The sequence below is a fragment of the Hylobates moloch genome, unplaced genomic scaffold, assembly GCF_009828535.3.
Source record: "Hylobates moloch isolate HMO894 unplaced genomic scaffold, HMol_V3 SCAFFOLD_24, whole genome shotgun sequence".
NCBI lineage: Eukaryota > Metazoa > Chordata > Mammalia > Primates > Hylobatidae > Hylobates > Hylobates moloch.
The window spans coordinates 14,575,370-14,591,704 of NW_026652299.1; the positions used below are offsets into that span (position 1 = coordinate 14,575,370).

General features: G+C 39.6%; 1 protein-coding gene across 2 annotated transcripts in view; it reads right to left on the minus strand.

Moving 5' to 3' along the window:
* Positions 1 to 16,335, minus strand: part of THSD7B (thrombospondin type 1 domain containing 7B) — a 919,482-nt gene that overhangs the window by 498,317 nt on the left and 404,830 nt on the right. For both annotated transcript variants that reach the window (XM_032145845.1, XM_058434423.1), the window contains one exon: positions 8,030 to 8,185. In XM_032145845.1, the coding sequence (XP_032001736.1) occupies positions 8,030 to 8,185 (156 nt within the window). The remainder of the gene's footprint in view (positions 1 to 8,029; positions 8,186 to 16,335) is intronic.

Sequence of the window (16,335 nt, forward strand, 5' to 3'; positions counted from 1 at the left end):
TTCTGAAAGACATACAATTGCCAAGTCCACAGTTGTTGGGGCCAGCCAACCAATCACCTTCATTTACTGAGTTTCATATTAATCAGATGATATTATTCCTAAATATTAACTGCCATTTGCACATCACTTTCCTGTACTATGGGAAGCCACAGGAGGAACCAGAAATGTGTATTCTTCTCAAAGCATAAAACCCAACAAGGGAAAAAGGCACATGCATAAACTAACATTCACCCTTTACCAAGACTGGGACAGTAACTTTACTTTACTACTCTAAGTGAATAAAGCCTCAAAACTATGTTATAAGTTACTATTCCCATTTTGCATGCGTGAAAACTAAGACGCCACTTTATTACTTCTCCAAAGGTGCATTATTACTGATTAAATGGATGGGTGTGAAAATCAGCAGAGGTCTTTCAGAGTCACTGCCTCCTCACAAGAAAAGATTAAAGCTAGCTCCTGTGGATATTGTGTTTTTGCCACACTTTATAAAGTGAACCTGAAAGGCACTGTGGTTTAGTTGAAGGTACTAAAGGTGAGTAGATTGGACAGTGGAATTTTAGGCACTGCGTAGCAGGGAAGAGTCATAATCAACATTTCCTGACCACAGATTCAATTCATCTTTAGTGAAACTAGTATCTGCAGGGTTTATTTTTTTCTATGACTCCAAGAATTAAGATTTAGTATACAATTCTACAGGAGATAATTAGAAAAGAACGGACAGTGGGTTGGGGAAAGAAAAGGGAAGATGAGCAGATGGCAGAAAAGGGGTCAGTGTTTTTTAATTGAAGCCATGGAAGAATTAAAAGAGGCTCAGGAGGGTATATCCAGATTTGAGGGCTATATTTCTGCATGAGTTAGTGGATCAGAAGTATACACATGAGCTATCCACGGGCAATGCTATGTCTCAACACCGACTCCACTGGGACAGGCGTGAAGAAAGCCCAGCAGGTTCCAGCCTGGCCAATATGGTAAAACTCCATCTCTACTAAAAGTATAAAAAATTAGCTAGGCAGGGTGGCACGTGCCTGTAATCCCAGCTACTCAGGAGGCTGAGGCAGAACTGCTTGAACCCGGGAAGTGGAGGTTGCAGTGAGACGAGATCGCACCACTGCACTCCAGCCTGGGCGACAGAGTGAGACTCCGTCTCAGAAAATAAATAAATAAATAAATAAGTAAATAAATAAATAAATAAATAAATAAATAAAATAAAATAAAAATTATAAAAAAGAAAGTCCAGCAGGTTAAACAAACAGGACAGAAGCTTATTCTGTCTTAAGTACTCCATTTGCTCTTCCTTTCTGGTGGCCCTGAACTTTGGGTAACAACTCTGAGTGAAAGAATCTGAGGATATTGAAGCTTCAATCCTAACCCTTTAGAAATCAACCACCATCCTGCAGGTAGTATCATTATTAGTCCACAGCCTGGTGTAAATCCAGAAACTAAGAAGACACAATGATAGGGTGATGTCAGCATGAGAACTCCCAAAGCTTAGAATGAGAAGTTAACAGAACCCCCCACCCACCCCAAACACATAGACACAGAGAAAAGAAACAACTATCTCTTAGCATTTCCTATCTATGAGAAAGCAAAATTATTTTATAGACTTCTCATTTAAGGGAAAGCCTGTCTAGCAGGCAAGGATGGAAAATGGAAATTTCTCCCATTTTTGATATGTAACATATAAAACATGTCAGCATTTTCCAACTTTAGCATGTTATCTAATTTGTTTAAGAGCATAAAAGACTGTCTTCATAAAAGAGTCATGGCTTCTCAGTTTCAAAGTATCTTGTCCTTTGGGAATTTTTAAGGACTTGGGTGCTCTCACTGAGGGAAGGAATCCCTGAAGTCCTTCCATGTAAGCAGCTGGCTGTTGTGACACTCTATAGGGAGCCTCCGGCAAATTCCTCTTTAGAACAACTTCAGTGGGCAATTCTGCCTTTCTAGTATATGTCTGAAAGGGATAAGGATGTCATATAAATGTGTGTCTGTATATCAAGAAAAAATTTTAGAATGTATCACATCTATGTGTAGAGTTTGTCTATGAGTATTTATTTTTTCAGGCTAATTATCTTTCCTGTATCTCTAATTACAACACTCTAGGAGTGTATCAAAGAGAAAGCAATAAGTGATAAAACCCTGACCCAATTTAAATTCCTCTGAAAAGCATCCTAGCTTCACTTGACAAGCACCAACCTGCCGATCATGGTTCCCTTGTCTGCCTGTCATGACGCGATGGAAGGGTGTGAAGGCTGTGAACACTGGCTGATTTTCTCATGTATTCTGAATAACCAACAGCCACAAGCCTTCAATGATTCCTAATGGAAGGATTTCTGATTAAGAATAAAAGTCATGTAAAGATAATTTCTATAGTAACTAATGCCTTCTATTCAGTAATAAAACATTTCCTACTTTCCCATTCCTTTCTACTTTTTTTCTTAATGTGAACGAAGGAAATGTACCAGAGCAATAACACGATGACTAGGAAAGCCTAGAGAGGAGAAAAATGATATTCTCTCCTACTTTCCACATTCATTTTTTTTTTGCTGTTGTTTGCTTGCTTTTCTCTTAAATACTCCATCTTTCTGTGTGTGTGTGTGTGTGTGTGTGTGCATGCACGTGTGTGTGTGTGAATATTTTGAGTATGAAATATCTAGGAAAGTATAAATGTCCTAGATTTCTGCTAGTGGAATCACTGCATTTTAGAGTAGAGAATTCAAATGTGAAGCTAAACAGTCCTGCTTATATCACAGAGTTTTGCAATGTTTAATGCATTAGCCTGGGCACCCCAGCTTCTGTAGAATTCTAAAGTATCTTTAGTTTGTACCAGTCAGTGATCCTGGCAGAACTCCCATGATTCTACTCACAGTAGAATCATGGACAGAAACCAAGACTGAGGGGGATCTCAGATCTAATACACACAAGTCAGTAGAAACAACAAGACTACTTGCTGTCATCATAACATGCTTGGATACCTTGAAGGAACAGAATCACTTCCCTAGAGGGAAAACTCTATTCTTCATTCTTCCCAAGAGGGAATATAGGCAGGTGGTCCTAGCAGGTTTTAGCAAGACCTTACAAACCAAAATTCTCTCTGCTCTAGGGGAGCATTTATAAAACAGCAAACTCCTAGACCTGAATAACAATCATCAGGGCTTACCATCCCTCCTGTCAGTGACTACAGTTCAGGAGGCAGCCATTCAGCCACAGAATGGGTTCTATTAAAAAATGGCTAATTCCCACCAATCCCAACATGTCCCTAAACTCTGCAGGAGACTGTGGGGACAGTACCAACTTCAGGTGAGAGGTTCTACTGCCTCCATCCTCTCCTTCAGCCCTTTTCTTTTCTTTTTTTTTATTATTATACTTTAAGTTCTAGGGTACATGTGCACAAAGTGCAGGTTTGTTATATATGTATACATGTGCCATGTTGGTGTGCTGCACCCAATAACTCATCATTTAGCATTAGGTATATCTCCTAACACCATTCCTCCCATCTCTCCCAACCCACGACAGGCCCCGGTGTGTGATGTTTCCCTTCCTGTGTCCAAGTGTTCTCATTGTTCAATTCCCACCTATGAGTGAGAAAATGTGGTGTTTGGATTTTTGTCCCTGTGATAGTTTGCTGAGAATGATGATTTACAGCTTCATCCATGTCCCTACAAAGGACATGAACTCGTCCTTTTTTACAGCTGCATAGTATTCCATGGTGTATATGTGCCACATTTTCTTAATCCAGTCTATCATTGTTGGACATTTGGGTTGGTTCCAAGTCTTTGCTATTGTGAGTAGTGCCACAATAAACATATGTGTGCATGAGTCTTTATAGCACCATGATTTATAATCCTTTGGGTATATACCCAGTAATGGGACGGCTGGGTCAAATGGTATTTCTAGTTCTAGATCCTTGAGGAATCGCCACACTGTCTTCCACAATGGTTGAACTAGTTTACAGTCCCAGCAACAGTGTAAAAGTGTTCCTATTTCTCCACATCCTCTCCAGCACCTGTTGTTTCCTGACTTTTTAATGATGGCCATTCTAACTGGTGTGAGATGGTATCTCACTGTGGTTTTGATTTGCATTTCTCTGATGGCCAGTGATGATGCCTTAAGCCCTTTTCAAAGGCTGAGTCTCCCTTTGAAAAAAGTATTGATTGGGGCAAAACACTCCCCACCTCTGGTTATCTAGTGCTCTTAAGCTACTCTCAGCACAACCTCCTGCCCTCCCACAACTGCAGTCTCTTTTCCCACTTCATCCAATGACAACGTACTGGCACTAGATACATCCCATGCCCCATACCTTGTCTCCTGCATCTGCTCAATGATTTGCTCTCAGGCATAATGGCTCACACTGACTAATGTGGTGCATGATGGGCAGATGGCTTCTCTTCTCAGAACTGACCTTGTACCTTGATCCAAACTTCTTTAGGCTGATGGAGAAAATCAACTAAGGAAGCTTAGGGTTTGGAGGGACACTGGACTAAAGAGACAGGAAAACAGATCCTTACTGCCAACACGGCCATCGTTAAATCACCACGGGACTTTAGACAAATTACCTTACTTCTTGACACTTTGGTGTTGCATTTTGTGAAGTTCTGTATCCTTGTTGAGCCTAAATGCTGATTCAAAGCTGGGCAGTGTATTAGTTTCTAGAGCTGCCATAACTAAGTACTGGAAACTGGGTAGCTTAAATCAAGAGAAATGTATCATCTCACAGTTCTGCAGGCTGGAAGCCTGAAATCAAGGTGTCAGCAGGGCTATGCTCCACATTCTCCCTCTGGAGGCTTCATAGAAGAATCCATGCCATGCCTCTCTCCTAGCTTCTGGTGCTTGTGGTTCTCCACTGTGCTCCTTGGATTAGAACACATTACTCCCAATGTCTGCCTCTATCTTCATGTGGCCTCTCCTCTTCTGTGTCTCAATGTCCTCACATGGCACTCTCCTCTACGTGTATGTCACTATGCCCAAATTTTCCTCTTCTTGCAAGAACACCAGTCACTGGAACAGAGCCTACCTTAATCTAGTATGACCTAATCTTAACTTCATTACTTCTGAAATAATCCTATTTCCAAATAACATCCTATTCATATGTACCAGGGGTTGGGATTTGAACACATCTTTCTGGGGGCACGCCATTCAACCTACAGCAGGTGGTGTCTTATGAATGATGGACCAGGGTATATCTGCACAGGTTGACTTTTACTATAGAGAAATAGAGGCCAATGAGGATAAAGTTTGGCAAAAGAAGTTACTTGGCAGAATGGGGCCAAGGGAGGGAGTCTGAAGTTCCATGGGTCAGTTCTGAATTATCTGGAAAAACAAAACTGAAAGTTCAAGGAGCCAGTTTTTAACAGGAGTTTTGTGAAAATAGGAGCTCAAGTGACAAAAAAACGCAACACAGAATTAGGGCAACCAGCCTGATCAACATGGAGAAACCCCATCTCTACTAAAAATACAAAAATTAGCCAGACATGGTGGCAGATGCCTACAATTACAGCTACTCAGGAGGCTGAGGCAGGAGAACTGCTTGAACCCAGGAGGCAGAGGTTGCGGTGAGCCAAGATCATGCCGTTGCGCTCCAGCCTGGGCAACAAGAGTGAAACTCAAAAGAAGGGGAGAGGGAAAGGGAAAGGGAAAGGGAAAAGAAGGAAGGAAGGAAGGGAGAGAGGAAGGGAGGGAGGGAGGGAGGGAGGGAGGAAGGAAAGAAAGGAAAGAAAGGAAAGTAAAAGAAAGCAGGCAAAAGCATTCTCTGAATTGCCATAGAGAATCCATGGCCCAGAATGAAGGGGAGGAAGCATTTGGTAAACATCTATTTAATAAACACCTATAAAATCTGACCCTCAGAACTGCTTCTACCTGCCTGCAGTACCAGTACGTCATTTTTTTCTGAGGGAGTCACATCTCCCCATTCTCTGTCTGTGAAGTTTGAAGGGAACTGTGCCTCTCCTGATCCCAGTGGTGGCCACATGTCCAGGATTTGAACATGTAAACCCCACACCCTCCAGTCAGAGTAGTTGGTTCAGGAATGAGGACATGACATAAAACAGTCAGTGAGATTCAATTCCAGGACTCTTCTTGGGACCAATGGAAAAGACATTTCTTTCTGCTTTATGTACTACCTTAAATTGAACCTAATATAGAGAAAAGCAGACACAAGAGATGGAGAGAGAGAGAAATGTAAAGGTAAAGAGAGAATTAGAAAACAAGACGGAGACCCATTGGCCTGTTTATACTCTTGGATGCAGCCCTATCCTCTCTTCTCATTTCAGCTACATGAGCTCAAATCAGTCTCTTCTTTTGACTTAAGTTGGTTATCAATTGGGTTTCTGTCACCTATAACCATTAGTCTCCCAAGTAATATAACCAAGAGTCTCCCAGATCTACTTGGTGTGATGTGGTTCCACAGCTTTGAAAGCAGATGAAGGCAGCACTTCATGCAGCAAAGTGATGTCACAGCCACAGTGACTGGAGGAGCCTTGGTCCAACCTCACATGATTTTCTGAACAGTGACCTAAACAGGAGCAGTACAGGCTAAACATAAGATGACTATTCTAAAAATATGTAAATCGCCCTGAGGAATCTCGTATACAACTACATACAACTGACTATATATGTGTAGATCATAAGACTGCAAACTATAGGTATTAGTATAAATGGAAACTTATTTGTGTCCACAAGCTGCAGAGGCGTGGGGGATATTCTGGTTACATCTCAAATAAGAGAATTGCCCAAGGCCCTCTCCAGCCTTCTTTGAGATCCAGATTTCTAAGGTTTGATAAAAGAATGAAATTTAGCTTCTTCCTGCCTGAAAGCCAATATACATCTTCCTTTCTACCTTAGAACAAGAGTCAGAATGAAAGGAAAAGCCCAGGAACAGGGGTAAGTGAGTCTGGGTGTGCACATGTGTGTATATGAGCACTTTAGGAATTACTGAAATGTGGGTTTTCAAGTGAATGTAGCAGTAAGCAGTGAGCAGGGTGCTAGGTACACAAGCATGCTAGCATCAAGTGGTTGGCCATGGATTCTTGCTTTGCATGTAATAACTAGAACCTAATTTCTGGAATGTCCTTGGATCTCATTTCTCTTGGTAAAGGAAATATTTTTTTTAGTACTGTCATTTAAGGCAACACAGTATCAATACAAACTAAAGGGTCAATGAAAGAGAGGGCAAGACATCACTAAGAATGAACTTTTGAAGATGAAGATGTGTATTTTGATTACAAACTGAAGAAAACTAGACCATAGAGGCCTACAAAAATCAACAGGAATATAAAGGTTGAAGATTTTTCCTTAAGCCCAAGATCAATATCAGAAACTAAACAATATACATAATAACCCTTGCAAAAATCTACAATATAACATCAAATTTTAAATGTGGAAATCTAAAAAGAAATATATAGATTTGCAAAACAGTTCTTTTCAGATGTGAGTGTGGAAATCATGTCCAATTTCCCCCATATAACCATTATATATAAAAAACATGAAGTGGCCAGGCACGGTGGCTCACGCCTGTAATCCCAGCACTTTGGGAGACTGACATGGGCAGATCACGAGGTCAGGAGTTCGAGACCAGCCTGGAAAACATGGTGAAACCCCATCTCTACTAAAAATACAAAAATTAGCAGGGCTTGGTGGCAAGCACTTGTAATCCCAGCTACTTGGGAGGCTGAGTCAGAATTGTTTGAACCCAGGAGGCAGAGATTGCAGTGAGCCAAGATCGTGCCATTGGACTCCAGCCTGGGTGACAGAGCAAGACCTCATCTTGGAAAACAAAACAAAACAAAAGATGAAGTTATACCAAATACAGCAGTAGTCGGCTATGAGTCTAACTGAAGGTCAATCAAGGTGAGATTTTGCACTCCACAGAAATGTCCCAGTTGCCTCCCTAAAACTGAATACCGTTAGGCTTGAGCTGGTTATCTAAATTTTACAAACAAATATTGTCTTAAGCAGGCTTAATCAGTGACTTAGCTACCAGAATAAATGTTTGTACGCTGGCAGCAAATGAAGCGCATGCAAACAAGGCACTCACCTTTTTTCCCCTGAGGATCATGGCAGTTTTCATGGATGCACAGGCCCCAGGCTGACCAGGAAGATACTATGCAGTCCGTAGAGCAAGGGATATTGCAGAGCTGAGAGGGCAACGGGGCGGGTCCCACACATAATGTCTTTTCCACAGGTCTAGAGACTGAGGGACAAAAAGATAATAGACTATGTCACATTCTCTGGACATCCTTAGCATTGCTTCTGCCTTTATTTGCATGCCTGTCTTGCAAATAAAACTTTATAGTTAAAAAGAACATATGCAAAGAAAACATCAACACTTTCTAATATGTGTTGTTTAGCTTCATATGATTAGTATTTTGGTTGAGAAAAGGCAAAGAAGACAGAGGCAAAGTGCATGCACTTGAAATTCCTGCTTTGCAGGGTATTCCCTGGGAATCTAAGAGAGAATTGGAAATATCATAGATACAAATTATCTAGAATCGTGACTTTTTAAAAAATTAAATGGCTTTGTGAAGTTTCCAGATGAGTCTATCTCAACTATATAAATGACTAGGTCACTGTGAAAAAAATCCAGATCGAAGCCCTGAGGTGGAGTGTTTAGCATAACCAATCTACTGCTGTGACTCCCCTGAGCGGGGGAGCTGGCAAAGACACACAAGAAAAATGGTTCTTAGGATAAGAAGAAAATTCAGAATCTGTGACTGCAGAACTGGCCCTTGGAAATCAGTTTCATTTGTGAGGCTACACAGAGGCCCAAATGTCCTCTTGGAAAATGACTAGTAGCTTCTGTCTCTTCCTGCTGCGCACCTGCACCCAGAATGGGGCCACATGGAGGTCACTTCAGGTCACAGCAACCACCTTTCCAACAATAGTGTTCACCATGTGCCCTCTGTATGCAGATGCTTTATTTTTTTCTCTTTTTTTTTTTTGCTCTTTTTAATTTAATTAATTAATTTTTTTTTTTTTGAGACAGGGTCTCACCCTGTCACCCAGGCTGGAGTGCAGTGGTACCATCATAGCTCACTGTAGCATCAACTTAATTGATCTTCCTACCTCAGCCTCCTGACTAGCTGGGACCACGGGTGCAATGTCACCATGCTCGGCTAATTTTTTCTATTGCTTTTTGTAGAGAGAAGGTCTCCCTATGTTCCCTAGGCTGTTCTGAAACTTCTGGGCTCAAGCAATCTGCCTCCATCAGCCTCCCAAAGTGCTGGGATTACACACATGAGCCACCATGCCTGGCCAGGAGACTCTTTATAGGCACCATGAGAATACACAGAAGAAGGAGAAGACAAGATCCCAATCCTTGTGAAGATTGTAATTTTATAGGAGCTAGGATAGTAATACTTGGAGATGACACTTCAAAGGAACAGAAAAATGCATTAAGTAATTACTCTTGCACAGAGAGACCCTAAACTAGGAAGACTTTGAGGCAATCTAGTTTTTTTAAACAAATGGTTAAAGTTCCGAAAATGTTATTTTACACACTAGTTTGTACTATTGTCTAAATATTTCTGGTATGTCATTTCTATTCAGTTGAGCACACTAGAAATGCTTCCAAGGTGGACACTGCGGTGAGAGGAGTGAGTTGTAAATCACACCATCTACTTTCTGTCTTACCCTTAACACATGTGTAAGAGTCAAATCTGGTAAGAGTGAAAATAAATTTCAGCACTGACCAGCAGAACTTTGAACACCAAAATAGCAGCAAAATAAAAAAATACTATCATGACAAAGTTGCAACCCATGGGCAAAAAGTATTTCTAATGAACAATGAGGCAGCCCTTGAGCTGCTTACGAGGGTGAAAGGAAAAGAGAGGATGTGAAATAAAATAATAATGTTTTATTTGCAATTAATCCTTTTCCAGTTTACCAAAAGGATTTGTTATGACTTAAAATAAAGGGCAAGTGCAAAGCAAGATTGCCGATGTAAATGTTACAGTTTGCAAGCCGTGTGGAGGGGACAGAGAAAGGAAGAGAGAACAGGTATTAGGGGAATGTAAAGGGATTGCCCAGGGAGGCTGAGGAGAGGTGGCAATCAGACAAAGATGGTGCTTGAAATGGGAACAATAGTATGAGAAGCTGGAGTGACCAGAACTGGGGATGCACAGATGAGACTGATGAACTGTGTGTAAAGGGGAACCCAAGAGATGGGGAAGAGGTTTGTGATTGCTCCGCAGGGTTGAGGAAATCAAGACACACACAAGACAGTCATTCGTTGAGTAAATCATGCATTCATTTCAAACCACCGAGCATCCATCTAAATCAGGCACTCTTGAGTGGTGTCTGGTTACAAGGAGCTCTCAGTCTAAAAGGGTAAATGAAGCAGTATATTAACAGAGGTGGTGAGAGAGATGTGCCAGAGCATTGCATAAGTAGAAAGCTGCATAGCTGGATGGCTTAAGGCAAAAGTGTATTTAAATCTGGTCTCATATATGTTAGCATGTGTTCTCGCAAACTCAAACTTTAGTTCCAAAAACAAAACCTTGGTAATGATGGAAAAGAAAGTGAGCCATGTAAGCTGATGTTTAATAAGCATTTATAATGCATGCCAGGCACTAGTTATAACTCGCTTATCAACATTAATTCATTTAATCGGCATAACTTCCCTTTGAGATATATGTTGTCATTATTATCTCTAGTTTTAAAATAGAGACAATATTTAAAGAGGCACAGAAATGTTCACTTATTCACATTCCCAGCTAGTGAGCAGTGGACCTGGGATTGGGATCTAGGCATCTGGGTCTGAGTTTGTCTTCTTAACCACAGCCCTATATGACCTCGGTATTTGTCATTTAACCTATACTAAGTAACTTCCATGTATAGGACACTTCTGTGGGTGGCCTTGGACTGATACAGTTTTCCCTCTTTGTTGTGTGTAGCTCCCAAAAATAACTGTAGAATGAGCTGAAAATGCAACATCCAGAGATAAGGGGGAAGCTAGCCAAAACAGCCCCGGCTGTGCTCCAGTCTCCCATAAGAACAAGATGTCCTTCAACATTTTCAGCTCAGCATGTCAGGTTTCTTCCAAGGTATAAAACCCAAGATGGGCCACTTTTCAGAGTCCCTCATCTGCAGTGCAAGTGGGATATGCATAGTGGAGACCCTATCCACCATGGACAGCTTTCTGTACCATGGGGCACCAGCTCACAATGAATTGTAGGCGTCTGTTGTCCCTTGCTGCCTATCTGTGAGCAATAAATCTGCTTCATATAACTTGTCGCATATGAGTGTATTCTCTCCCACTGGACTCAGATAAGTTGGTAACCAGGGCACAGTGGACCTGCATCACACCATTTGTTAACACTGTGTTAGCTGCTGAAGCCACGATGGTGAGTAAAACATACCAGGTTTCTGTCTTCATGGAGTCCATATTACATCAAGAATTGATAATAATTGTATATGGGTCCATGAATCCTAATAAGACTGGAAAGCTGTATTACTGCCCTCTTTTCCTTGCCATGACTATCTCTCTCATTGCTAAGAAGATACTCTAAGCCCCTCAGCCCCAAGACCCAGCTGACAGCTGCTGCCACAACCTCTGTACTTGATGTTGGGCCCTGCAGTTGAAAGTACTCAATCAACTGGAGCAACTCTCAGGCACATAGTAGGCAAACCCTACAGTGTATGTGAAGCTCCCAGCATGTCTGTGCAGGAAGGGCTTATGGTTGGCAGTGCAGGTGGAAAAAGCCTGAGAAATATGTTCTGAAGCTGCGTTTGTCAAGGACACTGTGTCTACACAGATATTATGCTTATGCGGCTTATTTTTGGAGGTCTGTTGAGGATTACGGGGGTTGTGAGGTTAAGTCCCCGGAGTCCCCTTTGATAAATACTTAACTGTCAATTAGTTGACTGTTGAACATTAGAACTAATGGTACCCTCAGATTTGAAATTAGAGAAGGACATGGTTTGCTGGAAAAGAACAGGGAGGGATTTCCCCAGGGACTACTAAGTGACATATTGGAGGACCAGGGATAGGAGAGAGACCATTTATCAAAGTAGTCACGTCTCTTCAGCACCTGCTGTTTTGATGGACAGTGAATCTTAATCCATATCAATAAATTATTCCAGTGTCTGGTGACAAGTCTAAGATGCTTCATTTAGACACTGAATCAATGTGCTTGGGTCAGCCTGTCTCTATCACAGACCCACTACGCCCACCCCAGGCTAAATTTGTTCTAGAAATAAATCATGAGTAAGTCACAAAGAACTTACCAGCTTCAGACCACTTAGCAAGTCACATCTTCCAGAGAAGAGTAAAAACCAGGATATTTCTATGCTCCAACAGTCAATAGGACTTTAGGAGCTAGAGGGAGCTTTAGAGCTGATTTAGTTTAATTCATCAATTTTACTGAAAAACTAAGCTCCCAAGACTTTGGGTGGTTTCTCCAAGTTCATTCAGCAAGTACAGAGCAAAGCAAGATCTAAGCCTCTACTCAAGTGGCCAGCTCATCTTTGTCTATCCTTCTTGGTTTTCCTTCCATAGAATGAAAACATCAGACAGCGTAGATGTGGTCATTTCTACCAAGGATATTTTGTTTATGAATCACAGTGACCAGAACTGGAGGCAACACGTGACATGACAGATCCAAGAATCTTTACATAAATTTAACACTTTAAACCTTTTATACCTTTAAATAAAATCCAAATCCTTCCCCTCCTTCATTGCTACTGCAAAACTCCAGTCTTTTCCCAAACGGTCCCTACCAAGGAGGCAGTGAGACCAAAATTTGCTCCAGTTCAAATGACTATCATACTTTTTAAAAATTTGTGACTGTTCATGTTGAAATAAATTTATCCCAGGAAGTGGGTGGGGTGAAGGCATTTCGTGGGTCACTTAAAGTTGGGCGATCTATGCAATTTACTGTCTACTGAGTCTTCAGTTCTCTTTGGCCAAACTCCAGCCATGGTGTTTGTAGTAAGAACTGCTGCTTTTCTATTCACCTGCACTCCTTTCTCTGAAACTACTGCCTGAAACAAATTTATTTCTATTAATTATCTCTGTCTTCTCTTAATGCAATGAGCCCCTAGGAGCAAGTCTGTGTTATCCCATCTCCTCCAGCTGCCTCTTAGACCATGTCACCTTGGAGCCTTCTGCCATTCCTACACTGACCAACTGCCAGACTAGATAAGCAATTATCCAAGGTCTTATAGGCTATTTAGGTTTGGTAGACAGCAATGTCAATCCCCACAGAGACTCTTCATGGTCACAAAATGTTAAAGAGTCAAAATAACATACAACTCAGGCAAATCTGGATCACTGCCTAGCAGCATCTTTCTAAATGCTAAGGAAAATATTACAGTATTGTAAGTGATTGCACATATGCAATAGTCATTAATATTTTGAATATTTTGGTGGTGTCTAACCTAGAATTTTTCATTTGCAATATGAAATTATTAAATTGACCTGTCTCACAAGAAATGTTAAAGTCTGCTACTAATGATTGCAAAGTCACCTTAAATAATGAATTCCTCCATGAACAGAATGTTAAGTAAGAGGAGGAAAAATATGCTGGGTAGGGGATATGTTTAATGTTAAGAAAAAAAAACTGTTCTTAATTCTAGAAATGAACAAAGTTCATGATTTTCATTAATGACACAGTGAATTCAGATGAGCATACAAATTCATTCAAAATGAATTGCAATTAAGAGAAAAAAAATGCCTGTTGTGATCATTAGTATGTGACTGCCATTGTAAAGAAAAATGAGTATCATTCTTTGAAATTAAATCAAACTGTACTCCAAACTAATTTGAATTAACCGAGAAATAAGATGCTAAAGAATCAATGAGTATGCATTTTCCCACCCCTATTGATAGGCCATTTTCTAAGATTTAAATTTCAGTGCATTTGAACTCCTCAAAAAGAAATTAAAATAGAATTGCATAATAGTATTTAATTAACTATAATTAATAACCATGTATCCCTCTTTAGTTTAAATACAAGAAGTTATATTTGCTTAAAGTAAAAAGAGGTACTATAAGAGTCATTGGCACTTTCTTATTTTTAAATATATCTATTACTGGATGAAAAATCAAGTCAGTCTTTCAAAATTCAGAAAGTATTTGAGGTAATTCTGCCAAGGCATAATGGAGTTCATCTTTCCTTTAGGACGAAAAGAAGTATCTTACAGATGGTAGAGGAATTCATCACAAGACACTAATTTTTTTCCCCAGTATTTTCAAAAAAGTAGAGATTAAAAGAAAATGAAGCTACTATTACTTCCTAAGAACCCACAAAACCTAAATTATTTTGCCTGCTTTCTACCTTAGGGGTACCTAAGTAACTCTATAAATAAAACATTCTATATTCAGTTACTTTTTAAATATGATTTTGATTTCCAGAATATAACATCAACCTCCTCAAAGAAGTTAGATAAAGAAGTTATAGTCATTTCAGTTTTCCAAATCAAATGAAGGCACTGTAAACCCGAAAGGAAATGCTCAAAGACTCAGAACTCCCTAATTCCATGGGCTTTTCAAGAAACAACCAGAAAAGCAGCAGCAATTGCTCAAATTTAATTTGAAACTAATGAAAGAGCCTACTTATGTAAAAATGCTACTTTCTAAATGATTGTTGAGAAACAATATTGCCTCTGATATATTCATTTAGGGAGTACACTGACTTGGCAGAAACTCAATCTACCTACCGCTAAAATAGGCCTCTTCTGCAGACTGAAGGAGTCAAATGGTGGAAGGCGAAAGATAAATAATTTTACAATTTTAACGATAAAGCCATTTCCCTTCAAGAAGCATCAAGCATTGTTTCAGCTGACTGTTGCCACTGGGATTTGCAAAATAATGAATCAGTCTTTTAACTTAGTAAATAGAATAAAATCTGTCTCCTAGCACTTATAGGCAGCTTAAAGAATTAAATCACATCTCATCCTATTATACCTAATAAAGCTTAATTTTAGCCATATTGTGACTCTCTTGGCAAAGTACCATGCAATACAATTTGGCAGGGAGATGTGTGTATATGTACAGCAGATTTAACATATAAAAATAATTCCTGCAATTAGAAATAATTATGTAAAATTTGGCCACATGTCAAAAAGTTTTCTGAATTTCATTCATTTCATATAGCCAATTAGAAAATGAATATCAACTAGTGATTTTCCTAATGATAAAGAGTAACAGCACTATAGGCAAAGGTAGAAAAACACTCTTCAGGAGAAAAATAAAGGCAAAACAAGTGAAGTACATGTATAATTTCAGAAAGAAATCAAAGTCAATAGCCACCAATTACATAATTAAGGAAAAAATATAGTAGCCTTCAGCCATATAGTCATCTGTTTCTATTATCGTATGTTCTCTCCTCTGTCCCCCTTTTGAAACTAATTTTCTGATTATTTCTCAGACTTTTGGCTCAGAGATAAAAGAAGGGCATGGAGAAGACAGAAAACAACAGCTGATCTAAATGACATCTTATACAGTTCATGAAGTGAGAAGCACCATTATTGATGACACAGAAGAGAAAGGAGGTAAGTGAGAGATGGGGAAGTGGTCAAGAAAAGAGAAAAAGTAAAAAGGCAGAGAGGCAGGTAAAATGAAAGAGTCATCTCCAGAGATTTCAAGGGCAGAAATACGCAATGTGAGGGAAGGGGAGCTTTCAAAAGGTCCAAAAGTCCTCTTCACATTAAGCACTTTGTAACTTATAATTGATTTTCTTTTCCATAGAAACTATGACAACAGTTAAATGAAAGCAAGTCTTCCCAGGAATGATCACAAGTGCCTATTTAACTAATGTTGGTATTAATAGCTAATAGGGGCTGACAACCCACTTGGCTCTAGGTGCTATGCTAATCGCTTTAATGTGATTTCTTAGTCACTCATCACAACCACTCAGGTGTGTACAATTATCATTTCTGTTTTACAGATGAGATAACTGAAGGTAAGTTATTTGTCTCAAATTACAAGCCTAATAAGTGACAAACTCCAGTCTTCTTAAAAATCCATATCCCTTAATACTACATTATACAATGATTTTGTATTTGCAAGAAAAATTATAATAGAAAAGTAGGCTGTTATAGTAATAATTAATTAGGAAAAAAATGTGATCATTGTCTGCTTCCAAAAAATATTTGAAGTGAGATAAAATAGAAAAAAATAGGTTTAAAAATGTCACCAGTACAAGCTAAACCTTAGGAAAGGTAAGTGTTGTTAAAGTAAAAGAAGCTAGGTGAGTATTTTTGTGGTAATTCTAAAAGGTACTTAAGATTATTTCCAAAGGCTTGAGAGAGGGGATGAAATGTGTTTATATTGACTATTTTCATTTAGCCATTTTGTTGGAGGACCATTCCTAAAAATATTTAAAGAGTTCACTATAAGCA